General features: G+C 55.5%; 1 protein-coding gene across 8 annotated transcripts in view; it reads left to right on the top strand.

The window, feature by feature from the left end:
* The window catches only part of LOC122381858 (protein TANC2-like), a 179,353-nt gene that overhangs the window by 143,201 nt on the left and 10,438 nt on the right, over positions 1–25,714 (top strand). For 4 of the 8 annotated variants that reach the window (XM_043366587.1, XM_043366581.1, XM_043366580.1 and 1 more), the window contains 6 exons: positions 10,713–10,883; positions 16,182–16,318; positions 17,622–17,739; positions 18,736–18,867; positions 21,337–21,405; positions 24,605–24,844. In XM_043366587.1, the coding sequence (XP_043222522.1) occupies positions 10,713–10,883; positions 16,182–16,318; positions 17,622–17,739; positions 18,736–18,867; positions 21,337–21,405; positions 24,605–24,844 (867 nt within the window). Of the gene's footprint in view, positions 1–6,524; positions 6,705–10,712; positions 10,884–16,181; positions 16,319–17,621; positions 17,740–18,735; positions 18,868–21,336; positions 21,406–24,604; positions 24,845–25,714 lie in introns of those variants that run through there. The other 4 variants (XM_043366584.1, XM_043366583.1, XM_043366582.1 and 1 more) reach the window with 3 other exon arrangements.

Genomic DNA, 25,714 nt, shown 5'->3' with positions numbered 1-25,714 from the left:
GGAGCGCTGCGAACTTGCAGAGGCGTCTCCTGTGGCACCAGGGGCATCAGGGCGTACCCGTTTACCTCTGGGTTCTACCTGAGTCACCCCTGGGGCGTGACTGGGTCTTGGTGTGTGCAGCGGACTGCATCGCGTCACCAGCTGTGCTGAGAGGGCGTCACCACGTCACCAGCTGTGCTGGGCTGGCGTCACCACCTCACCAGCGGTGGTGAGCGGGCGTCACGAACTGATGGTGCCGCTGATCGTACGGCAGTGGCGGTGACAGAGCGACGATTAGGCACACCCCCGGATTACGGTTTGTCCGGGGGCGGCAGCAAGGTATTAACACGGACCAGTCCGTACCGCCCAGCCCACGGCGTGGTATCTGTTACTGCCCAGCCCCCACGGTTCCACCAGGCCTTCATCTGGCTGGAGCTTAGGTACTGTCCAACCCACTGCTCATCCTCTTTTGCCCGGCCCACAGCCCGGCCGGCACAGCCCCGACCCTCTATACTGCCCGGTTTTATTAGTCACAGCCCATGCAGTCCCTGTTCTCATATTTTCCAATAGCTAGGCCTTCATATACATAGCATAGCCCTTGACGGGCTATGCTCGTGTATATTATTAGTTCAATAAAGCAGATTGATTCTGCTTTCTTGAAAAGCTGTCCCAAGCTTGACCGCCTGGGACACGGGTTGATCCTACAACGTCCACCCCAAAGCCCAAATCCCACACAGCTGGCTCACAACCATTGGTCATAAATGTTGTCCGACTCACGGATTGCTCACAGACGGCGATGTAGGCAGGATATCGATTACATGCTTCATGCGAGTTTTCCCCTGCAGTATGCATAGTGTCGAATCGAAAACCGATGGCGACTTGTTCTGCTGAGGATAAGAAATGATAGTTGTTGACAGGAGCCGTCATCGGCGACCAAGTATGGCGTACTTTGACTCTGCTTTATTGAAAAGCTGTGTTTGATCGGATATTACGGCTCTAGATATCTATCGATAGATAATGCCTGGTTTGCTTACTGGAACGTCAGATTTCAACATCAAAAGTGGCTTGAGTAAAGCCACATAAAATCAATGCAGCAAAACACCTATGTTTTCTGCTACCGTATCTAACTAAACAAACTGCTGCTCTTTACTAAATGCGCTCCTAATCTTGTGTCGCGTTTGGTGACATTGCACATGCATTACGCCATTTCCAGGGAAGGTGGCCGGTTATGTTTCACCGTCGGCTCGTTGGGCATTAGGTCGCGTGTTACGGTCGTGTTCCTGTCGTCCGTAAGCCCCGGACTGCACCTCTCGGTGTGTCTTGGACAGAGTGAGCCGACCCAAGGCGCCGTCGCCGTGTCGCCAGCAGGATAAGCCGTCGACTTTGCCGAGCGGTTGGCGTTTTTCATGTTCATTCGACTAAGACAAGCTTAGTCCTTGATATCAAAGCGGCGTGCCACTTGCCTGGGCCGTTGTGTTGACGGTGACGTCAGCATTTTTGCTGTTTTGTCGTGGAAATGTCGCGGTTTGGTGAGGAGTCGGGGTGACTGATAACGTCTGTCGGTGCAGTATTTTTATCGACAGCCTTATTTAGCTCGCTAATGGACGGCCGGTCGACTGTCTCTGGCTGCAGCTGACTGTTCGTCGGGCGCCTGCGCCATGGCGGAGGAGCGGTCGTTTTTGTCCGCCTGAGCCGGCCGGCCAGCAGAGCGGCTCGCCGCCACTATCGCTCCCTTTTGTCGACACTGCGCCGAGACGGCTGCAGCGGGAAACAATTATCTGGGCCGCCACTTTCGCGCCGGATTGGAGGCGAAGTTATCATCAGTCATCGCTCTTGCCTAATTGCCGCTCAAAAACTACCGTCGAACAAAACAGCAGCGGCGAGCGGCACTGGCCCGGCGAGTCGGAGGGTGACTTGCAGCCTCGCCCCGGCGACGGCCACGGGCTGCCCCCACTTACACACGGCTCTGAGCAGAGCCACTGCAGCGAGCGGGCCTCGCACATGGGCTGCTCTCAACGCTAATGGGGAATTAGAGGAGCGAAATGCAGGTCATATTTGAAGGAGCTTGTGAAATGGCGGTGTTTAGTAGGAAAATTGGTTCAGCGATTCGAGTAAATTAGTGCAATTTGAGATTTCCTTGTGGAAATAATTGCGTTAGACGACAGAGGAAATAAAGATGAAAGCTAATGAAATTGAGAAATTGAAACGTGAATGAATGAAATGCTTATCAATTTATTGAATGACAAGTCTGCGATTAACACGGGGTTGAAAAAGTGACCTCATTCGTCCGAAGTCGTGCCGATAGATAGCAGCTCAATTGGCAGCATTGCAAGCGCCATTCCAGCTCGTTCATTTACCGAGAATCCCGTCTGTCAGAACATGCAGCTGCACAACCAGGTCATGCGGCATGTTTGGAGCCGTCACGTGGAATGACCCTCACGGTGTTTTTCTTCAATCAGAGCTGGCCTAAAGACCTGCCGGCCTGATAGCGCCGTGTGTACTCGCTATCATGGCCTGGATTCGCTGGTTTTCAGTCACGTTATGTCAGTCGGTGTCACCGCTGACACATTGTCAAGTGTCATGTAGATCTAACACGCCGCTCGGACGCGGAAGGCGATGTTTCTCCGCGGTGAGCGGTCGACCGGTGATGACTCAGGCTCGGGCGGGCTTCGACGACGGGCCGGCACAGTGGCACAGTGCTGCCGGTGTGGGCAGGGCAAGGTCATCAGATGGCGCCCAACTGCCAGTCTGACTGACCTGGAATGGAGCGGAAGCCACTGATTGGGGCGGCTTCCGAGAGAGGCGGCCGCGGCGGCGCAGAGGTGGCGGCGTTGGCCCGCCAGTTCCGCCCGTGAAAGTCGAGAGGCACTCTTCCGCACAGAAGGCATCAGTCAGTAGAACAGCGAATCCCTGTTGTCTGTAGGTGCCGTAACGCAACGCATAGCTAGAACTCGGCTCGCTATCTGAAGGCGTCTCTTGTGACACAGGATGTGACGGCGCCGGCCCGCCTTCGCACGGTCCTACCGGGACCGTCCCGCCTCCGCCCTGGTCCTGTACCGAGAGCCGGGACCGTCCCGCCTACACCCTGCCGTCCTGTACCGGGGGCCGGGACCGTCCCGCCTACGCCCTGGTCCTACATCACATATTGATGTATGCACGCCTCCTGACTCCGGCGGGCGCGCCACCGGGTGTTGTCCATCGAATCCGGCGGGTGTCGTCCCGTGAATCCAATGAGCTGTGGCGATACGGCAGGCGGAGCTGGCCGCAGCCCGGCCTCGGGAGGCCTCCGGAGGCCGCCGTGAAGGCTGCCGAGTTGGGAGTGGCGGCTGAGGCTGCAGCCGGCGCCGCGGCCACTTCCATAAGGGGCGAGCTCCTCCCTGCTTACACCGGGCGTCCGAAGCGGACCGGTGGGACCGGCCCACCTGCAGACGGGTGTCGTCAGACACCACACGTCACTGTCCGACCGGAAAGAGGCGTCCGACTCCCCACTCACAGCTGGGGAGAGGAGGGGAGCAGTCAGGACTCAGACTATCGCTGTCCTTTGCTGTCGCTTTTTCAGCTGCCGCCCATGGGCGGATGACTCATGGATTGAACCGATAGCTTTCATCGTGCGTCTTATAGCCACCGTCTGACCTGACCGGTCGATATCGTCCCGATGACACCGAGGTGTCGTGTCGTGTCACGGTCGAGGTGACAGCTGGGCACGACGTGACACCGCTCCGTAATGAGCCAGCCCACTCTCGGTCGGTGCCGCAGCGCTACGCGACACTTTTTTCGGTGAAGGTGAACGGGTTTTGGGAGGCTCGCAAACCTTGGATGGCGGAAAAATACATTGAACCGAAAGCTATGCGGTTTCAATGAATGGACCCTGCTGGTTTGAAAGCTGAGCACATCGTGGATTAAGTTTCACCACGCACAAAAGTGATTGAGTGTTTAAGTGGTGAGATCTCGTCTATTTTTGTTGTTAAGTGGTAGGCTGTTCCATTGTGTTTGCGGTCGCCATACAACTATTGCATCGGTATAACGCTCTAATGCTCCGTAGCAAATTTATAACTGTCCGGAACCAAACCGTGGGTATACGGTGGCGGGCCACCTGAGCCGAAAAAATGGAGGTTCAGGCGAGCAACCGCGACAAATACAGCCACACCGAGATGAACGGAGTCCTAATAAGGAGAAATCTGTACGAGCATGGTGAAATCATAACTTTCTTAGGTATTCAAGATCTGCAAATAACTCTGATGAAACGCCGTAAAGAAATCCATGTCATGATTCTAAGAAGAGTATCCGTTTAAATGTACCTCTTCCATTCCTCGACAACCATACAGGTCATAATAGAACGCTTTCAGGTGCATAGGTCATAATAGGAAATGTAATAAATTAGCCAACAATTACTATAAAGCGGTTCCGTATAGAATTCAGAAGCGTAACTAATTCTAGGAACTAGAATAGCGAATAATACTTTTGTATTTAAGGAGTGTTTAGTGCATTTACATTTTCGTTTTGTTGAATGATCAAGCAAGAAGGACTGTTTCCGGTTGCTGCCTTTCACTTTATGTACCTAATACTTGGGTCCTGGGTCCAAAGTCGTGCACACATGTTAAACCGGGTGTTTGTTTAAATCATCGTGATGCATTGCATGATACCATGGGTGCTTTTTTGTCTCAGCATTGCAGTAGTTACGGCACTTATCGCAGCGGAAGGGCACTACTTCAGCCAGATATACACGGCCCGGGAAACAATGAAACCGGCGCACCGCGTGGCCCATTCTGACATTGCATGATACAATATTTTATGCCGTATGTGCAGCGAGTGTTTTAAAGTTAAAGTGGTTGGCTGCATAGAGATCTTATATACATGTATATGTATATAAGATCTCTATGGTTGGCTGCACTTGGCCTGCGAAGCTTAAACATGAGTCATTTACCTGTGGCGTCTTCAGCCAGACGCCGTACATGAACTCTATCCGTTTTTTTTTTCTGTGATTCATGTTTAAGGACTCTATAACTTTTGAAACATTATAGAAAAGAAAATATAAAACAATTTTATGAACGTTTAACCGTTAGTATTCGTGCATTTCCTCAGTTATATGTAGTATAATTAACATCGCAATGCTTAGTCTATTTCATCCTTAGCCTCCATTCATTCTTATCAACGCACTTTCATTTGCAATGGATTTCGGCGCGTGTCTAAATTGAGCCGTCCTATAAACTGCGTCACGCCCCCACTCGCTTCAGTAAACAGAGCGGTAAAGTCTGCGTATCGGCTGATCGTATAGTGCCGTTCGGAGTTCGGAGGGCTGTCCGTCCGTCTGCCCCCACACTGTCAGACAGATGGGCCGGTCACTGCTCTCCGCCAGCCGGTCTCGGACAGGGCAGTGATCGACAGGTGACCTACTCGAGCGAGGCAGCGGTCACCGATGGAAAAATGTGGTCAGTGATGCGTAACGATGGGTACCGTGATGGTACCGATGGCTAACGGTGGTACCGATAGATACGTACCGATGGTAATGAAACATCAAAAGGTCACTGATGGTGTCAGAGGTCACCAGAAGTCATTGTTGGTTGTCACTAACGGTCACTGGTGGATTATTATGGTTACGGATGCTCACCAGGGTTCTCTGCTTGTCACCGACGTTCGTTGTATCACCAGGCTGGTTAACCACTAACCACTGCCTTTGACTTCGTCCTCAACCGACCAGTAACCACTAACCACTAGACCACAGACCGACGCTCCAACCACCGACACTTGACTTGACCGGCGCGGTGACCGCTCACCGGCAGACCATTGGTCCCAGCTGACCGATTCCGGTGGTCTGTGGTCCGCAGGTGAACATGCCATCCGTTGGAACGCTGTCACGAATGGGGAACGTGCCTGCCCCCTCCCTCCGCCCTCGAAATCCAACCGTCGATGGGTGGCGCAGGGCAAACCGAATTGTTTGCCGGCCAGAACGTGCCGTGAATCACAATGGGACCTTCCCGACGGTGACGGGTCCACTGGAGATGACCAAATGTGGTGGAACAGGACACGTCACTGATGGGGCTTCGAGCTGGGGCACCCAGGGTACCGGCCGGGGGAGAAACCGGTCCAGATTCATCCGGGAGAGCCGTGAGCCTGGCTAAATGTGTTGTGACTCGTGATTCGTGATTCGTGAGGCGCTTGGTGAGTCGTTACCGGCACGTGTCGAGCGAAGGATGACAGACGGATGACGTCACAGACCGGCCCCTGTCGCCACCCCGGTCCAGTGGCGGTGTCAGTGTCGGGGTGTCGGGGGTGTCGGGCAGACGGCCACCTGCGCCGCCTTACCTGGGTACGGTCTCTGACATTGGCACCAGTCCGACTCCCGAACTATCCCTGGTGATGACACACTGTTAGACTGTTACGCCATTGTAAGATGCTTCTCCGACACATGACTGGTTAGCGATGCGTCAGATGTCGGCGCTGATGACGTCAGAGTGCGTGGAGAAAGATGACGTCACGCCGGGCGGCCGGTGTCAGAGGCGGTACAGCCGCCGCCGGCCGGGTTTGTGAATGAAGCCCCGGCAGCCGGCCGGCAGTCGCTCGTGCGCCGTCGTGACGTGGGGTTTGTGATAGGATGTGTGCCGGACATCGACCGAGGACACTGTTGTGAGACGATAGTGTGAGACTCTCGAGTGACTGTTCCGGAATATTCGCCGAGCGCGAACGTTCAAGGATTCGAGGAACCATGGCCAGCGCAAAATATCAAGGTAAATTACACTGACCACGTGTCGTATCATGTTATATCTCTTTTATCGTCATGTTTCTGTTCAATTCATGCGATTTTCGTCCACATGTGCTCACGACCACAGTCGTGACAGAATGCGGTGTCGAGTGATTTCTAGAAGCCCGAGGCGTCTGCGGACGGGACCTGATAACATTGAGATAAATTCGCTCGCTTTGTCTCCGTCTCTGACCGATAACGAAACGGCGTGGGTCCCGTTTGTTGGCTTCCGTACACATGTCCTGAGGCCAGTTGTGTTCTGTTCTGTTGACGCCTTCGTTCCTTCTGTGCCCTGGCTAGTCACATTCGTGACTCTCAACCGCTTACGGCTGTTTTCGTTCCCTAAATTACTGCCGATTTTATTATAACTCCCGACTTCTCCGAAGCAAATTTCTAAACCAACTTACATAGCATTACATGATGTGGTTTTCCTCAAATAAGTCTATCGTCTCTACCCGAAGATTACATTATGAGTGCGGGAGGAAAATTGCGCATGCATGATAAATGCAAATTTACGGAAACGGTTTATGTATGTCCGTCGTCCCTTATCAAATGTCTTAGGTTTGCTTCTGTAATTGTGTAGCTCTATTAGTCCATAACTCTGGTTACCAATTAGGCTGTAACGTAACAGGCTACGATAATTAAGCCAATTATGTGTGCAATGCTTTCAAGTGCTCTCTAAATTTGGGTGAATTACATTAACAATATAATATTCCTCTAAATTAAGTCCCATTTCGGACTTTGTCGACCGTCATTCAGTTAATTATTCTCGTTTTGTAAGTTATTTGAGCTTTAAGGAAATAATTCCCACTACTTTGTACCGTCATCATGTTTCGTATATGTTGACGACAATGGCTATGACTAGTATGAACAGGCTATAGCAGAGGTCCTTTCTCGGAGTTGTGGAAGATCCGTGAGGTGCCGCTGGCCCTCACGAACGTCACGGTCACGACGGCCGGCTTCGTGCACCCAGAGCGATGCCGTCGCGATGTTCTGCGAACTTTTAGCTGTCGTTGAACGGCAGCACTTGTGAAAGCCGTCAAGGCTGAGCAAAACAGCTCGGCAGACTCTTTGTTAGGCCGTTTGTTTTGTGTTGAGCTGCAAACCAGTCGCTGGACAAATGTTTGCGTATAGCCTGGCATATTTCCTCATATGGGGCTGGATAACTTGCCGAAAAGGTTACAGTGTTTGGTTAGAAGAACGCTGTTTGCTCAGCTTGTGTTGGTTTGCTTGTTTTCGTTTGACGAAGATATTTTAGAAAGGCGACGTACCGATTTTAGCATTTATATCGTCTGAAGGGACTACAAGACATTATTATAATTATGCAAATGTTGCTTTACCTCGGGAAGGAGAAAGGAAAATAGGGATTTGTGTCACACACGCTCACCTCTTTGGTGGTCACTGGTCACCAAAAGTCGGCCACTTGCTTCACATTCAACATATAACCGCACCGCTCTTTCCTCGTTGTTAGTATGCACGGCTCCCTGGTTGCGTGTTTTACACCTCGGTGTCGGTGGAGCCCCGTTCGGTGCCCAGAACTGGCTCTGTTGCTGGCGTGTTTCGTGTCAGTCGACCGGCGCCCGAACACGGGGATGCATAATCAACCTCTGTACGTGACACATGCAGTGTCGCCCGCCCGCTGACCTGACCCCGAGAGAGCTGACCCCGCTTCCCGGGCCGGTCATCGCCGCCTTCCACCGGAACAGAGTGGCGTCCGGGAAAATAGGACAAATGGGGCAGCGCGGCCTTAGCACGTGCTCAGTGTATGTACCTACATGCCACTTCGCGTCTGGTGAATTTAGAAAGGCGAAAGGTGATTGACATGTTTCGTTTCACCGGTAGTAAAGAAGCGAGGCACGGCATTGGATGTCGGTTGGCATGTGTCTGTCTTCTGAGGGACAGAAGTCGGACACTGGGCTGGATATTCATGTCAGCTCTGTTGCTCCAACTCACTCCTGGGAGCCAGCGTTATCCCCAGATGGTCGGACGAGGGTGCCTGGGAGCGAGGGACTGCCGGGGCATTCCGAGGGGTCCTACTATCGCCGGGGTGCGGCGACAGAAGGGGTGCGTCGCGGGAAAGGGGTACTCGGGTGTCGCGTCCGTCGCGCCGGCTGGGAGCGGATCACAACCCGTCGTCCGTCGCGGACGGTCACGCCGGAAGTGACGCATCGTCGGCTGCGACGTTCCCCCAGATGGTGCAACGCACCCATGTGGCCCGCCGCGTCGAACGCGACGGCGCGGCGTGTCGGGACGCGCACCGTCGCCGTCGACGCTGACGTCAGAGCACGTGGCGCGGGCCGCGTGTCTGGGCGCTGACGCTGACGGAGCGGGCTGGGCAGAATGTGAACTGGGACGGCGCCGGTGCGAGTTTGACTCACGTCTTGGCCTGTGCGGAATCCAGCCCGTCTGGCTGATCGGAGACCGAGGACCGGCAGCTGGAGGAGACAGCGGTGGGATGGAGCGACGGCTGGAGGGAGACGTGACTGGGGTGTCTGACAGACGGCCAAGGGGGCGTCTGACGGATGGCTCTGTGTTTTGATAGGCGGTGTGGAAGTAATTGGCACCCACAGACAAATGGCGATGCAGTGCATCGATTAAATGCACCCCTTGTTATGATGATGCGAGTATTTAAACTTTAAATGCAGCACCAGAACGGTGTTTGATTTTTTGTTAGCGCTGCTCAAGGACCTGCTCGTCTTGCCCCCGGCCAGGTTTTATACCACCATCCTAACCTTCAAGCAGACTTCGCACCGTGCACGTTACGCCTTCCCCAGCCGCCTCGACTGGCAAACGGCCGGTTTTTGGGAGAGGCCGGCCACGTCGGTCAACTGTTCCCCTGATCGGCAGATTGATAGCGGTGTCTGTCCGAGCCGCGAGCCGACCCCTGACGGCGGCGCTGCCTGCATCTGGCGTGGGCAGCTGCACCGATCAGCTGGAGGAAGGGGAGTGCGAAGGGGCCGGGGAGGCTACAGGGGAGGCCCGAAGAGGGTCGGAGAGATCTGGGGAGTCCGAAAGAGACTCGGGAATGGCTTGATGGGCCCGGAGAGGTCTGGGGAACCTCGGGGATATCTTAGAGGAGTATTCGAGTTGAGAAGTCTGGAGAGACCCGATGAGGCCCAGGGAAGGCCCGGAGATTTTGCGGAGTCGACAGAGCGAAAGCAGCCAGGATGGCACGCGCCCGCTAAGGCCAGGTGGACCTGACACCACATCGCGAACTGAAAGATGGATGGTTCTTGTTCTGAGACAGGACGCAGCTGTTGAAAAGGGGATGTCCTGATGTTTACAAGCTGAACAGAAACGGCTCGGGGAAGGGTGGAGTGTTGGACATCTGATATAATGACAATGCATTGTTTGTGGACTGCTGTTGCTTGGAGTGGTGGTGACTGGTGCCACTTCACTAGCTCATTTATGCCGACCCACATTACCAAGAAAGGCACTCGAGTGGCGCCCGATAATCTGTACCACATCCAAAACATCAACATCTGTTTCCGTCCCGTTCCACTATTTCTGCCATCGCTGCTGGATATTTTGTTCTCAAACACTCAGAATCACCTGTGGTCTTTAGACTAATCCTGTTGGTTAGAGTCACCCGTCTGAGTGACGCCGGTTCTCCTGTCAGGACATGATCGAAAAAATCACTGTCGGTGTCGTTATCAGTGGATCAGCGGCGTGCTGCCGGCGCCAGCACCGGTCAGAGTCCTCCACGGCGACCTAATCCCCGACATCACCGGCTTCCGCCTTTCACCGTAATCCATCGCAGAGCTGGGCCACTAATCCAGCCAGCACTGGTTTAGCCACCCCGAGTGTGCAGAACACTGCACTGGATTAGTGCTGACTTATTGTGTGCATGTGATGTGACCGCTATGATTCGTTTCAGTTTTAATCTGTTTAATCTTCATCTCACCTAGTTCACTGCCATGGTTACGTTAAGCAATGTCGTACTCCGTGCACCTGGTGACCTCTGATCTGACCTGTCTGACCCGTGTGCTTCCAGACGTGACCTCTCTCCGCCGGATCTCCGCTGACCTTTCCGACGAGATCTGCCCCGTGTGCGGAATGCCGTTCGACCAGGGAATGAAACGAAAAATCACCGACGCCTGCAGCCATGAGCGGTGCTACACGTGCATGACCCAGTACCAGAGCTGCCCGCTGTGCACCAACCATGGTGAGTCGCTGCTCCGTGCACTGTGCACGGCGCCGGGCGCGAGTGGGTGGGCGTAGTGCATCGAGATGGGCACAGGATCATCGACCCGCCGCTGCACTGTGCGCCCAATATGGACGATTATGGGCTATCAATCTGAGAGACTGACCGCCACTGGACAAACTGAGCTTCCGTGCAGCTTTGTCATATGCTAATGTGGCTCGCTATGTTTCGATGCGTTGATCGTTATATAAGATTTGCTCATAAGGGGCAAGTTGTGATTTGTATCTCGGGAGAGGAATATGTAATTATATATGGGCATTATTGAATCATTGCAAAAGACAATCTTTTGAAATGTTCGCGGTTTAGCGGAGCTCGGCATGCGTGATTGGACTCAAATATTGGACCGGTGAAACATTATTGTTCCCCTTAATGTCATTTATAACCGGTGCTGTAAACGTCAGTACAGACTTCGACTGGGCTACCGCCACCCTCATTATGTAGTCCAAAGTGCGTGTGTCATAGAAGTCGTCCTTGTATACTGATGGCTCAGCATTTTCCCACGACTGATTCCCACGGTCTTCCGCATTTACGCACCTGCGCGTTGAAGACCAATCATAACGATAAAAAACGCACGCAGAACTTGAATGAAGTTTGCCGCGATCCGCATTTTTCACAATGCCAGGAATATTCACTGCCGGGGGACCGAACAATGGCAGACCTGCTGCATTGTTCGGTCTCCGATATCGAGATGGCAGCCGTTTCCGGCCCGCCGCCGTCGCCGTGGCCGTCAGAATCCACCTGAAGAGTCTCTGTCTGTACCTGGGACCGCTATCTCAGTGCGCCATGAGGGCCCAGACGAGACGGGGGTGGCATGTTTGCCCACTGGCGCCACAAACCTATCATCGAGGAGAGCCACTCGAGAGGCGGACGTCACCAGCCGGATGTGAGGATTGCGGTGGTAATGCATTGTGGCTGATATGGAGTGATATCGAACAGTCATTCATTCCGCCACTCATGTCAGGGGGTCTGGTATAACGCGATCGGTTGCGCAATGGAAGAATAACACTGCGCCCGATCCCCAACCGGCTCGACTAGTTTCATTACTTTACTCCCAGAGTTTTCTGACGTGTGTATTTTGTTTGCTAATGTAGCTGATCGTTGGATAAAATGCTAAATACACACTACACAGTACAGTACACAGGTCCCAGGTCACACTTCAGATTTGTTCGTCTATCCGTGCGTGTTTGTATGCACTTTGACGCCATATTCTCTCAGCCATCAAATCGGGAACGTTAAAAACTGAGCGCCGCATGCTAGCTTACCGGATATCCGGAAATTTGAGCGATCCATGTACGACTGCTCATCAAACCTAGCATGAAAAGAACTGGGTAATACGCGTCAGTTTCATCAGTTTGCGTGACAGCTGCTCACAAATTGTTTCAAGCTAGCTAACGCTTGCCTTGGTTGGTTTTATCGAGTCCCTTTACCATACATTGTGAGTGCAGGCAATACTATTGTGTGTGTGTCTGTTTGTTTTTTGAGGAAGCTTACACCTAGTCCCAACAATTTTAAAACTTCAGGATAAGGCATGCGCATTAATTTTATGACCATGAACAGTTGCACTTTTCGCCTGCACTAGTTTACTTCGGATGCCTATCGGTTATTGCCAAGCAAAAGTTTATCACAATTCTTCGAACGGGGACAAATCCGCTCTATCACTTCTAATAAAAGGCTTTATAAGTGCGCACTTGACGAGAACGTGGCAATGGCGTCATTGACTGCCACTTCGGATATATCTGGCCTTTCGCAGCTCGGACGATAAGGTCACGTGGGTGTCACCACTAGATGCACTCGGCCGGTGTGGGCCTGTAGTACCTGTTGACACGTGACCAGTTGTCGATTCAATGGCCGGGAGTGCCAGCCGGCTGCCGGGCCGTCTTATCCAGGGTCATCTGTTCAGGGCCGATCCGGCGGCGAGCGGGGGCGGGCTTCTCGGAACTCTGTAACGGACTTAACTCGGTCAGTTGACAGTCGTGTGTTTGTCTTCGGCTGTTTGACTTTTCATGCGGCATGATGTCTTGCTGCACACACACACGAGCGTCGAACAATCAGTTTGCTCTACCCGTGTGGCGATACGGCAGCATACTGTCAACTGGGTCACGTCTGTATTTGTAATCCGTCGGTGACGCAAAGCTTTGTCTGATTTTATGAGCGTTTAGTGAACATTTTGTTTGCAGCAAATCCCTCACAAACTGGCCATGAAATCGGGAGGTCTCGCTATCGATTACATCAGCGGCATCTGTCATTGTCGGCCGGCAATGCGGCGGCTAATTTCATTGACGACGGGTCGCGGCGCTAAGCTGACTCTGACTGTGATGGAGTGGCTCGCAGGGAGGTTTTGCCGGCCGGTTTTGTTGGTGGTGGCTGGCAGCTTCATTAGCGGGTCCCCGATCTGACGGCTGGCTATAGGCGATGATCGGTGATGGTCGATTCGCGCTGCACAGAGCCGCAGAGGCTGTCACCGGCTCGTCACCACCCGGATATGGCGCTGCTGTGGGATCACCGCCAGTTTCTGAATGAACTGACCGGCCTCGGCGGTTGTAGGTTCGTTGTATGGCCCACCGCAACTGCGGTTGATGGCACCGATCTGACAAGACCCTTTGAGGCCGTATGGGATTGTCTGAGACTGTCATGAAGCGTCGGGGACCGTTTTGGACCGTCGTCCCGGACCATTTCGGACCATCCGGCGCCATCTGAGACCGTTTTGCCACCCGCGTCCGTCTGGGCAGTGGCTCGCCTTACCGGGCGGCGGACAGCGGTTGACCCATGTCCTCCCCCGCCTGAGTACACAGCACATTACCACTCCGTCCGTGTTAGTTGCCTGTCGGTGTGAATACAGTATTCATCTCCGACCAGGGTGGGGATTACTGGGGATTTAATTCGAGTGCCCCGGCGCCCTCAGCGTCCGCCCGGCCGCAGCCCCGGCGGCGGGGTCCCGTCGGATCCCGGCGGGGTCCCGGCGCGCGGCGGCACCACTCTCAGCTTCCGCCGACCCCCGGCCGGCGGAGAATGTTAATTGGCCGGTCAGCCGGAGCGCGGCCACGGCGGCCGCTTTCATCGGGTCCGGAGCGACCCCCCGCTGAGCGGCAGGGGACCGGACCGGACCATCCCGCGCCGCCCGCACCCCGGTCCGGCTGCACAGACCCCGCCAGATGATGTATGGCCAGCTGCCGACAATGCCCGGCGCCGAAATGTGAGAAATTCGAGAGGGTCGACGATTAGGGACCGGTTTCCTCTCAAAACAAAGGTGGCTGTGGAATGCCGGACCCGGTAAGACAGACGGCGGTAATTGTGCACGGTCTGCGACAAACGGCGGCGCGAATCAGCGCCATTTTTGTCTCCGGTCGAATCCGGCTGATAGAGATCAGTGGTCCTAATCGTTTGCTGCCTGACGGTACAGGTTCAATGGCATCTGAATCCGCCACCACGGAGTAATGAATGAGTGATCAATCTCCGCTCTTGGACCATTGCCGCGCCTGAGGAAGTTAAACCGACATACCTCTACGATCGTGCGATGATGAGATACACCAGAGTGGCGTGTATTACGCCACGCAGACACGTTTTCCTCTCACGCGATCGGCGGAACGGCGTGTAGCCCTCCCTCCGCCCCCGCCACCGCGTGGCCCCGTACGCACTCCGCGTGAGAACCGGTCTGGTAGACTCGACCGGACCGGACGCTTCACCTGCCGCCATCGGCGAGTAATTGGTGTGTTTGTTAAGCCGGGGATTCTGTAGGGAGGTGACCGCCAGACCGCATCCGCTGGCTACCCGAGCCATTCGCCCGCTCCCGACCTCAGAAGTGGGCGATCACAAGGCAGGGTACTCGCGAAGGTCAGTCAATGGTGAGGGATAATCGGGGGAGTTTGTCGTCTGTAGTCTGTGAAGTGTTGGTGGAGTTCGGTATGTTGCCGATGACCTCTCACGTGGCTCTCCGCCGGCGTCTGATGATATCGGTCGGTCGGGGAGGTGCGCCGGCTCTTACAGACGAGTGGGTCCATTGGCACCTGCAGGGGACCTTGAACCGGCGTGGCGCCGCCGCCGCCGCCGCCGCCGCCGTGTTTCCTTTGTGCGTGAGACTGCGGCTGGTCTGGGCTGTCATATCTGCAGGAAACGCTCTCAGATGTCTGTCACCGCGTCTGTCGCCGAGCCGCCGCGGTCGGCACGGTCCGACAGGCTCGGCTGCCGCCGTCACTGGCCATTTCAGAGCACAGCCGTGACTGAGGCGACAGATTCCGCTGGGGTCGGGCCAGACGGCCGGCTGCACAGAACGCCGTGAGTCAGCCGCTCTGCAGCCGTCACGACGCGTGACGGCCACGTGACGACTGCGTGACGCCCGGTATGCGCGGCACGCACCCCGCGGAGTCTGACCCGGCCTGCAGGGCCGGTCGGCAGCGATCGCCGTGATAGCCGACCGGCGCGGCGGCCAACCGACCGGCCCGGCCGCGGTGCGGTGCGGTGCTGATTGTTATTAATGCCGTCTGCGTGCGCGGGCCTGCCGCCGTCGTGACTCCCGACCGGCCGCGTCACGGTACGGGCAGAGGCTGGGAGGTGGGAGAGAGGCAGGGCCGGGATGATCCTCGTCCGTCCCCTGGTCCGTCCGTCCAACTGTCGCCCCGGGGAGTCCGCTGAAAGAGTCCGGCGATCGGTTAACGCCTGCCCATAATCCCACGAAAGGGTCGCCATTTGGGGACGATGGGTCGTCGTCAGTTGGCGGGCGTAGCGACCGGCTTCGCTCAGAAAATGGTGACGCGAACCGATCCCAGAAAAGGCTCAGATTCAGCACAGATAGCAGATTTCACAGGATATCAAGCGACGATGATGACTGGCGCAGTGTTCGCACCGGTCTGTTAAGTTATTGCAATATTGATTTCTTAGCAAGATGTCTGACGATTTTGTCAAACGTTTTGCTACCGGGCTGTTTGAATGCTGTTTCTGACTTCGCAGTCTCGCTTTGTAATGTTTTAGTACGAAAGACTACGCTCTCCAATTCAAAAGCAGATTTTGTGCCAGATTTTGTGCCTTGCGGTACAGCATAAATGCAGGCGTATACCCTTAGCGCCATCTATGAGCAGGAATGTCAGCTTGCTGTTGCGTTTGTGGCGCCAGACGAATTCCATCCGCGGTTAATTCTGACCTGCATTTTTCCTTCCCCATGTGGACGTGCCAGCGAGCTAGGCACAATGCAGTGTTTCCCCATGTGTCACCGGAAATACTGTGTAGTGTGTAGGTACTGTTCTAACCCGTCCGTTCGCTCGACAGGCGCTCCGGCGAAGAAGGCTGGGTTCGCCTCCAAGTCCGGCAGCCTGCTGGGGTCGGCACTGGGCTCGAGTGTCTCCAGCCTCTTCCACGGCCGGCCGAAGATGAAGACCAACGGACACTTCGCCGCCTTCATGCAGGTAGGAATGCTGCAGCATGCAACGGTCGGGGGAGGGCGGAGCGTCGCCGCGCGTGGCTGCAGAGGGGTCACTAGGTGCCATGGAGACGGGTGTGAGAAGGGGAAGGGTTTCAGGAGTCAATTGTTGCTGATGCAACATGGCTGGTGGCAGGGAGTGCTGAGTGGGTGGAACTGATTGCAGTTGGTGTTATTGCAGCTGATGGACATTGAGTTGTCTGTCCATCTGTCTGAGATGTCTGACGATGTCTGACATGACTGCGCCCCATTTATTGCCGACCCCGTCTCAACTACCCGTGATTGTCTGGCACTGTCTGGTCTCTCCCTAATGTGACGCTGACGGTACCGAGGCTATATTTCGACGTGCCGCCGCCGAATCCATCCCATTAGCCGATTGGTCTGTCCGTTTCTGATGCAAGGGATGTCGTGTCGGCCGTCCGGCCACTTCCTCGTTCATCCATCTCGCCTGCAACGTCAATTGGCTGGTCGGCTGCCCCGGCCTCCGAGCCAGGTAACCGCCGGGTTACCGCGCTGGTTACACCGGCGGGCGTTTGCTTCCTCTGACGTCAATCTCTGGGTTGAACGGGGCAGGACCGGCCCTACCAAAGCGGGATACCGTGCCGCGGGCAGCCATAAGCCGAGCCCCGTGAGCTCCCTCGGAAGCGGCGCGACTCCGCCCTTGGTCATGATTCAGCCGCTATCAGATTTGTCGGGAAAACGGCACAGTCTGACATCACTTCGCTGCCCGTCTGCCTCCATTAGCTCCCACGTGCCGGGGCATTCTCGGTCCGCAGGCTCGCCGCGGCCGCTCCCCGTCTCCATTATTCATATCCAAATGCGCTCTGCCCAGCACGGCTCAATAACAATCTCAGTCATTTGTTACTTTTCATTCGCGTATTTTCCGATACGATCTAATATAACCATCACTTGATAACCGCACTACCGTTGGCCAATCGCTTTTAGCGGAATGGGGAACCGCTATAAATAACCCCTAGTGTACGCCTTTCTGGACGAACCATCAGGGCGATGACCGTACGCCTCGGGCGATCAGGGGCTCTGTTGTCATGGAAACGGTCTCAAGGTTGGATCGACGGGAGCAATGGACGGAGCTGATTGTTGCTGTCCGGCCACAGCAAACATGATCATTATTATACCCTATGTTTGCGATCATACCGACACGACCTGACGGTAGCCCATAATAGTGAGTTGAAACGCCTACCCAAAAACCCCAACAACAGACGCATAATATGACCTGACGCATGACAATGATGGCTGACCCGTCGCTGACCTGACCTCTCTGTCTACAGGCACGACACGACGCAGCCGGGGCGCCGGGCAGGGACTCACTGACCGCGGCCGCCCCTCTGCGAGACATTGCGAACAGAAGCGGAGGTTTCCTGTCGGCCTCTGCTGGCCGCCAGACCAGTGAGTATCCACCGGCCGGGACCGGTTCTGGGCCGGCCATCTCTGCCGTCCGACACTGCACGGGTTTGTCTCTGTCGCGCGGTCCAGAGACCGACAGTGATCGGGGATAAGGGTGGGTGGCTGCGGGCGCTGGGATAAGACGGCTGTCGAGCTCTCCACAGTGTGGGACAGACGAAGCAGACAGAGCAGGCGGCCAGACGGAGAGCCAGACGGAGAGCCAGATGCGGTGCAGTCGACCGCAGCAGCCGCGGAGAGCGTGCCGGTCGGACCGGTGCGCCGGCCCGCCGGTTCACCGGTGCCGGTTCGCCAGTGCAGCGGGTCGCTCGTGGTCGGTTCCACGGACCAGGCTCTGCGGTGGCGGGTCGGCTGCTCTCCTGGCCGGCTCTCCCAGCCCCTTTCCCTTTGTGTCGAGCCGAGTAACTGACGGTTATCCTGGGCGTCGGCGGCAGCGCGGCAGGCGAGGTGATGACCCCTTGTTCGTCACGCAGAGGGGCCGTAAGGGCGGAGGAGCTTTTTCTAACGGCCTACTTCTCACGCCGTTTGTACGCGTGGCTGGCCCGTTAAATCCGTCCTCCGACTGTCCTGACTGCTCATCCATCACGTTTGTTCGAGTATTCCGCCCGTTCGCCTGTCTGCCCGTCTACCCCTTTCCGGTCCATCACGCCTTTGAGCTAGTTCCCCTCCCTGCCTACCCCGTCTGAAAGTCCGCCCTCTTGCCTGCTGTCTTGCTTGTCGTCTTTTCCGTCTGCCCCACTCTCCGTACCGGCGGCGCCAGCCCACGCCAGGAACGTGCCGGTCCGTGACAGAGCGTCGCAGCTGTTTGTTATTGCGTCGCGTGTTTTGTGCGCCGTGTTTTGCCGCACGGTGACACCCCCGGAATCACCTGTCGATGTTAGGAACGTGCGCGGTCGCCGGTGGGCCACCACTGGAGTCCTGGAAACACGCAGGTGGTCTGGGAGTGTGACCTGCAGTGACCTGACCTGACCTTGTTCACAGTGTACACCACGCCCCCGTCCAGCCGGCGGAGAGGCATGGCTGCCAGTCCCAAACTGCTGCGTCTGGCGGCCCGGCAGAGCCGAACCGCCCGCGCCAATACCATTAGTGTGGATCATCACACGGCTTTGTCAGGTGAGTTTTCCCGGCCTGTCACATCTGCACTCACACACCGCGGTTGATTTAATGGCTTTGTCAGGTCCTATCACTACCTCACAGCGCCATGATAGGCATCGTGTAGAGAAGCGATGAAATTAAAACAATGGATCATGTCACAGATAACAGTAGTACTGGATTGGAAACAGAATATTGGCAGTTGCAGTAAGAGGCCGAATGTTTTTTATGCGACGGCGCCAAAATGGGATTCTCGCGTGCTGCTGGGTGGATAATTTGTGTGTTGTGTATTGCAAGAAATCGTAATTTTTGTGTTTTGTCGTTTACATTTAAAATCAAAGCTACCAATGTTACTTTCATTTGCTTAAAAAATTAAAGTATTTCACTTTATAATTTGATTATTTAGAGGGCACAATGCGTGGTGTTTTCTTTCGAAAACAAAGTGTGGTGCAAAGCCTTACAAACGTATAGGTACATCAACAATGGAGGAGGGGAATGAGCGGTAAAAAACTGCCGTTCTGGCTACACCCAACGAACCAAGAGGAACAAAAGATTAAAACAGGAGATGTCTCACATGCCACCTATTCGCTTTTCTCACCGAAACATCTCTACGGGCTCAGTGGGTTGGCGCCATGGGTCACCGTGACCGGGCTGAGTGAAATCAGGACTATTCCGCCGCATGTGTGAGCTGCATTTCAGAAAGGAAGATTTCGAAGATGATCGGTCATTTCGCACCGGCATGCAGAGACAGCGCCGTCGGCTCAAGAGCGGCGCAGTCCTGTCAGTATTAACCAGCGTGGATTAGGTACGCGATGCCCCCTGTGCATGAGCGGCCAGCGAAACTAGCCATGGCAATTGGCATCCGCAGTCCGCACGCCACTCACACCAGAAGCAGGTTATGAAGGACCAGACCGATGCGTTCTTCACGAATGACAATGTCAGCTATCAGGTGGCAACTACAACTGGTCGAGTGTCCGACAGTTCCTGGAGAATGAGGCGGTACTCCGAAGTCGAACTAAGGGCTTCAGATGGTGGTCACTGGTCACGTTTCAGCCCCGCCGACGCCTCCGCCCGAATGGCACCATCAGCATCACAGCAGGAGTGACAGCAGGATGGTGCTCTTGTCATCCAGGAGCCAGTGGCCGCGGGGGCGAAATCCACTGAAATGGAGGACATGGATGACAGCGCCAAAGCCTCCCTGGGACACAGCTCTGGCGCCTCGGCACGCTCGGCCACCAGGCGTAACAAGTACGGTGCCTCCGCCAGCCTGCTGATCTATCTTGGGGCTACGCCTAAACGCCGCTGGAGGTACGACTGGAGAAAGACCAGGAAGACATCGACCTCGCCGTGAGGATCTGCCATATTTGGAGGCAACTGCTGAAGACGGAAGCTAACAGGAACCAGCTGCTGGTCTGCGATCAACCAAGAAGTGACGAAGATAGTCGTAAACTGGGATGTCGAACTGACCGGAAGTCGTTTGCAATGATAGCCACGACGTCCTTAGGAGCCTCCTTCCAGAGATGTATGCAACGGTTTTCAATCTATTTGCTGGAAAGTGTGGAAACATGGTAACTGATAAGTGAGGCAGACACTCAAGACAGTGCTGTCCATCGAAAGTCAGGAAGCAGACACCCCAGCGGCAATCGGGTTGCACCCCAGGTGCAACCCGATCGAGGAGCGACAAGAGGCCAAAGCTCAGCAGGGTCAAGAAGATGTAAGGCGGGGAAGTAAGGTCGCTGATGAAATTGGGAGGGCAGGCGAAGCGAAGTGACACTTGAAGGGGTGTTTTGTGACGTTTGGATGGTTCGTTGTGACAGGACTGGTGTCGATTAGCATGTAAATAAAGAGATCAAACTCCCATGTACAAGTACTTTTTGTGGATGAGAGTGGGAAATCATTATAATCAAATCAGTGGCATACGTTCCCTCACCACGGTGAGGAAAGTGTAACCAGCAACGTTTAGTAAAATAAGTTGCCATTATGCAAAAATGCAGCAATAAACACGAGCACGGCTAGATTGCTTCTTTATAAGTTTCATTCACATAAACCATTTTTTTTTTTTGCCTGTGGGAGAAGATATCGAAGTCTGGGCACGAAATATTCGGTTATGTTTTCGGCCTCTTACTGCAGCCACCGGAATCCTGTTTCCAATCCAGTACTACTGTTATCTGTGATCATGTCCAAACACTGCCACTCGTGTGCATGGAGGTACTGAGAATACTGTGCTTTGGTGCCTGTTTGTTCGTGAAGTTTGGTAAGGTGGAGCTTATTTGGGATGCTATCAGATTTGCTCGACGGTAATTAGGGTCGTTACCGCTTTTGGTGTTTCGTGACAACGTAGGCAGACAGGCAGAAATTCCCCTTTCGTTTATTACAGTTTGTGGTGTCGTGGCGGATCTTCACGCCCTTATATGGAATGGTATTGGCCAGTTTAGCTCGTTTTTAATAACGGAGCGGATGTTGAAAGTAGACGTGTGTCCTTTTGTTCAGCCCTCTGCCCAGAAGACGACGCCAACCGACGCTACATGCTCACTCGACTGAGCTCGCTGTGGTCCATGGGTCCGTATTCAGCCGCGTGGGAGTTGTGTGTGGCGCCAGATCAGTGACGTTTATCGCACTTATTTTTGGCTTTGGTGGTATTTTTCCCAAACTAACCACAACCACCACTTACGCTTTAAACTCATGGAAGGCGAGGCTGAATGAGCTTAGACCGATGTGTGAAAGGGAAAGTAATCAACGCTTTACTTAGTTCACTCATATATTTTTACCCCTGCATTTTATGCACGTCGTAACCAGTTTTCTATATGTGCACCGTCTGGATGGCCATGTGGCTGGATTCAGTGACCCCGGGCGGGGCGGGGCGGGGCGGGATGGGTTTCTGGCGGCGCCGCACCTGTCGGGCGCGGCCCGGCGCGACTGTTGTCGGGGCGGCTGCCACCGGACGCCTGTTGTCGGCCAGGAAGGGCGCTGCCGCTGTCTAGCAGAGGGTGTTGCCTCCGTGCTCCGCCCGTCTGTAGACAAACGACGTCCGATCAGACCCTCCATCGGCTGATGCAAGGTCGCCCGGTGGACAGTGGATGGAGGAGGAGGAGGCGCGTTGCAGGACGAAGGCTGTCACATGCTCCCAAGCGCTGCTCTTATACAGGAGCTTTCACGGCTCGGACGAAAGCTGCCGCAGCTCGACCGGCGCCGGGCGTTAGCGATGGCGCGCAGATGGCGGCGTCGGACCAGCCGCCGCCGCTGGGACCGTCATCAGATCGTCTGATGAGACAGGGCCGCGTCGGCGCCGTCTGCACGGGTACCACGATGTTGTCAGTCACGTCGTGCGGCTCTGAATAGCCGGTTGGTGGGCTGCGAGACTCCGACGTCAGGCCGTCAGTGACGTTACACTGATGTGTGTTCAGCTGACGTCGACCGGAAGCTGACACGCGGCGCCGGCCGTCGCTGTCGGTGTCAACACAGTGAGCAAACATCAGCGCTATTTGAGCGTCGAGAACAGAGACGCACGACCGACACACACGGGACGGGCGGTGACGGCAGCGCGGTGGTGACTGACCTTTACTGCCACAGACCGCCCTCAAGTCAGAAGTTTCAGCCCAGAGGGCACGACAGGTCGTGTGGGGCGCGAGGCGGGGCGGGACAGAAGGTGTCGGCTCGACCCACGCCGCGTCGTCATGGTTCATTGCACCGGCTGCCGGTCTTAGCGCGGCGATGACAATAGCGTTGGCGGAGGCGGCGGCCGCAACAGCGAGGTGGGGCGGGGGAGGGGCGGGGCATCGGAGAGAGGGATACCTACTGCGCGTTGTCGGAAATCTCATTTTGTCCTGCCCGGCGTCGCGTCATGGTGCCAGTAACGTAACTCGGGCGACACAGCACTACTTCAGGGACTCGTAGGGACCGGAGCGGAGGGCCAGTTAGGCCGACCAATCGAGCCGGGTCGTCCGAGTTGGCCTGTTCCGGGCAGAGTTGGGCCGTGCGCGGGCGCCCGATCACCAATAGGTCGCCGGTGGGAGGCCGTAAATTCCGGCATGGACGGTATGGTGGGACGGAATGGGTGGCAATCTCCCCGCGCGCGGCTCGTTTGCCGGAAAGTCAGCAGAGTTGTCTGAGCGCCCGGCCGTACATGAGTCGAACGTGACGTTAACTTCAGGCCACAACAGTGCAGGGCGGGAACCGGTCGTGGCTCCGACCAGTCGGCTGTCTTTGTTTGAATCCGAGGTAATCGGTCTCTGCGGGACGGTACCGAGTATCATACTATATGAAGTGAGAGACGATGGAGTGGGCCCCGCTGTGGTCTCTCATGATGCATGGAGGGGAGGGAGGGACTCGGTCGAGGGTGGGTCGAGCACTGTTGTCGGAGCCATCCGACCAGGCCGTATTTGGGGTGCCGATCCTATCGGCTCTGCACGGCTGGCTGCAGCTCGGCAACGGGCGACAACCACCGGCACCGGGCCAGGAGCTGGGCGGCGAAACGGGCCAGGAACGGAGCGAGAAATCCAGCCGGGCCAGAGCCAGGAGCCGGGTCAGGAGCCGGGTCAGGTAACGAACAGGGAACCGTACCGGGAATCGATTCAGGAACCATGCCAGGAACCGGGCCAGGTATCGAGCGCAGAAACCGAGCGAGAAATACATTCAGGACTTGAGTGAATCGGGTCATGAACCAAGCCAGGAATGGGCCGCAATGGGCCTGAAACCGAGCGAAAAACCGAGCCAGAAATGGACATTGGACAGCGACAACCGATCGTCACGGTAACAGAGGTGACTGGTACCCAATTGCTGACGACAGCAGGAGCAGGCGGGGGACTGCTGAGGTGGGTAGAGGTGGCTGGAGTGATTCGATCTGTTGGATCGTCAGCTGAGGAGGTTCTGTAGTCAGCAGTCCCGCTGAGTTTCTCCGGGCTATGTGGGTAGGGTCTGTCTCTATACATAGGATGGTGATGAGGGTTGCAGGTGCTGCTGCACCTGGTTCTCGCGGTGCTGTGTGGTCGGGGCCGGGCGCAGCTGTCAGTGACAGGATAGTGACAGCTCGCTGACAGAATATGACAGGGAGCCGCGGGCAGGTGGTGCTGTACCCAAGGTCGGCCGACGACCGTCCGTCAGACACTCTCCACTCAGCCGACCTCTGACCTCTGACCGGTCACTGTGGCGCTATCACATCAACCACGAGCTATGGGAGGTCATGGGATAGGTGGCAAGATGTCGGCCACAATTGGGACACGCTCTTCATCCAGACGCCGGCCCACGTCTCATGGGGGACTAAGTGGCCGTTTGACGGGCCTAAACAATGGCGCGACGCCTGGCGGACAATGCGCGTTTTTTGCATGTTAGCCATGTTTTATGTCCGTATTGCTCGCTTGGTCGCGTGACAAACAGGAAACGTCGGCCGTCTCCTGTGACAGACGCCGCCCCGGTGAATGGATAATGCCAGGTGTGACTGGGCCATCCGTTCCATGGCGTATTGATTCTGACAGGTCTGGTGGCAGTAACTCGGACTCTGTGTTCACCGGCGCATGTAACGGCGGACGTGTCAGTTTCAGTGTCAGTGGGAACTGTCAGTGTAACTATTGTCTCTCACGGTCGTCTCCTATTATTCAGTCACAGTCAAGAATTCCGTCATTGTCACAACACGCCCCCCCCCCCCCCCCGTCACTGCTCTGTGTGCGGCTGAAACTCAAGCTCAGCTCCATCCATCGTAACACATCTCACTACCACACCCCACGGCCACACACACCTCTAACGCCCCTGTGCTATGTTCCAGACACGGACGACGACTGCTGCGGGGTCGGCGGCGTCCCCTCACTCGACCACGCGCCGGAGGACTCGGCCCTGTACGCCCGGCTGGGTCTTCTGCTGGGTCCTGGTGCCGAGACCCGCTCACCCGGCTCGGAGAGGTCGCGCTCCAGCCGCTCGGGCGCTAGCTCCGGTAGGGACTCACGCGGCTCACTGGCACACCTGGACGGCAAGTCGGCCAACACGAGCCCCGTCTCGACACTGACCGGTGAGTGGCTGAGAGGGGTTCGTGGGGAGAGTTCGTGAGTGCCGGCTTCGAGGCTTCGTGAGACGGGCTGCTGTGTTACGGGCTGTGTAGTGTTCACGGGAGATATCTTGCTACCTGCCAAAGTGCACGGGCCTGTTTGATTTATCTCCACTGGCATCGCACCCTATCGTTATATTATTAGCGTTATGATTTTATTAATGGTGTAATAAATTTGCTTGACAATGCTGCTGCGATGGCTATGTATGGTACTTTTTGCAACTTGCTGCCGCTCACGAATCATACTCAGGCTCGCTGGGAAGAAACACTACAATCGCGTTAAATTGGTTACACTCTGTGGTTAGCAGAACAAAGGGTACGGGCCACGCACTCCAATTAAATTCGAAATAATGACCCCTTGCAGGTCTAATTGAGTTATCGCTGTTGTTATCGCGGACCAGGTATTCACGCACCGTGGCCGCGACGCCATCTAATCTATCTGAAACACCGTCCATCCGTCCCCCGCCCACGGCTGACGGTGTAATTGCAAAAAGGGACTTCCAGTCTGCAAATCCTCACTTGTCCGTGCCCTTCTGGGCATGTCGGAGCCACCTACAATGTGCTATGTGATTGTTCCGTAACCTGGGGAATGTTTCGGGGGAGGAGGTTAGGGTAGTTTGTCCCCACCGTATAGAGTTAGCGAGCATGACTGGGCTTATAGCGTTCAATGAATTCGATTGGTTGAATTTGGATCAGTCTGCAGTCCTGATCGGTTTAATTTAGACCGCACTTGGTACCGATCGGTCCGGGTATGAGTTAGACCACTGTACCGCTCCGGGCCATAGCTGCTGTCGACGTAAACTGAAGCCGACATCGACTGTCGAGTGGCTGCTA

Source organism: Amphibalanus amphitrite, unplaced genomic scaffold (assembly GCF_019059575.1).
Source record: "Amphibalanus amphitrite isolate SeventyFive unplaced genomic scaffold, NRLGWU_Aamphi_draft 000129F_arrow, whole genome shotgun sequence".
Classification (NCBI taxonomy): domain Eukaryota; kingdom Metazoa; phylum Arthropoda; class Thecostraca; order Balanomorpha; family Balanidae; genus Amphibalanus; species Amphibalanus amphitrite.
The sequence above is the reverse complement of the archived record's forward strand: the minus strand, read 5'-3'. Positions and strand labels throughout refer to the sequence as shown.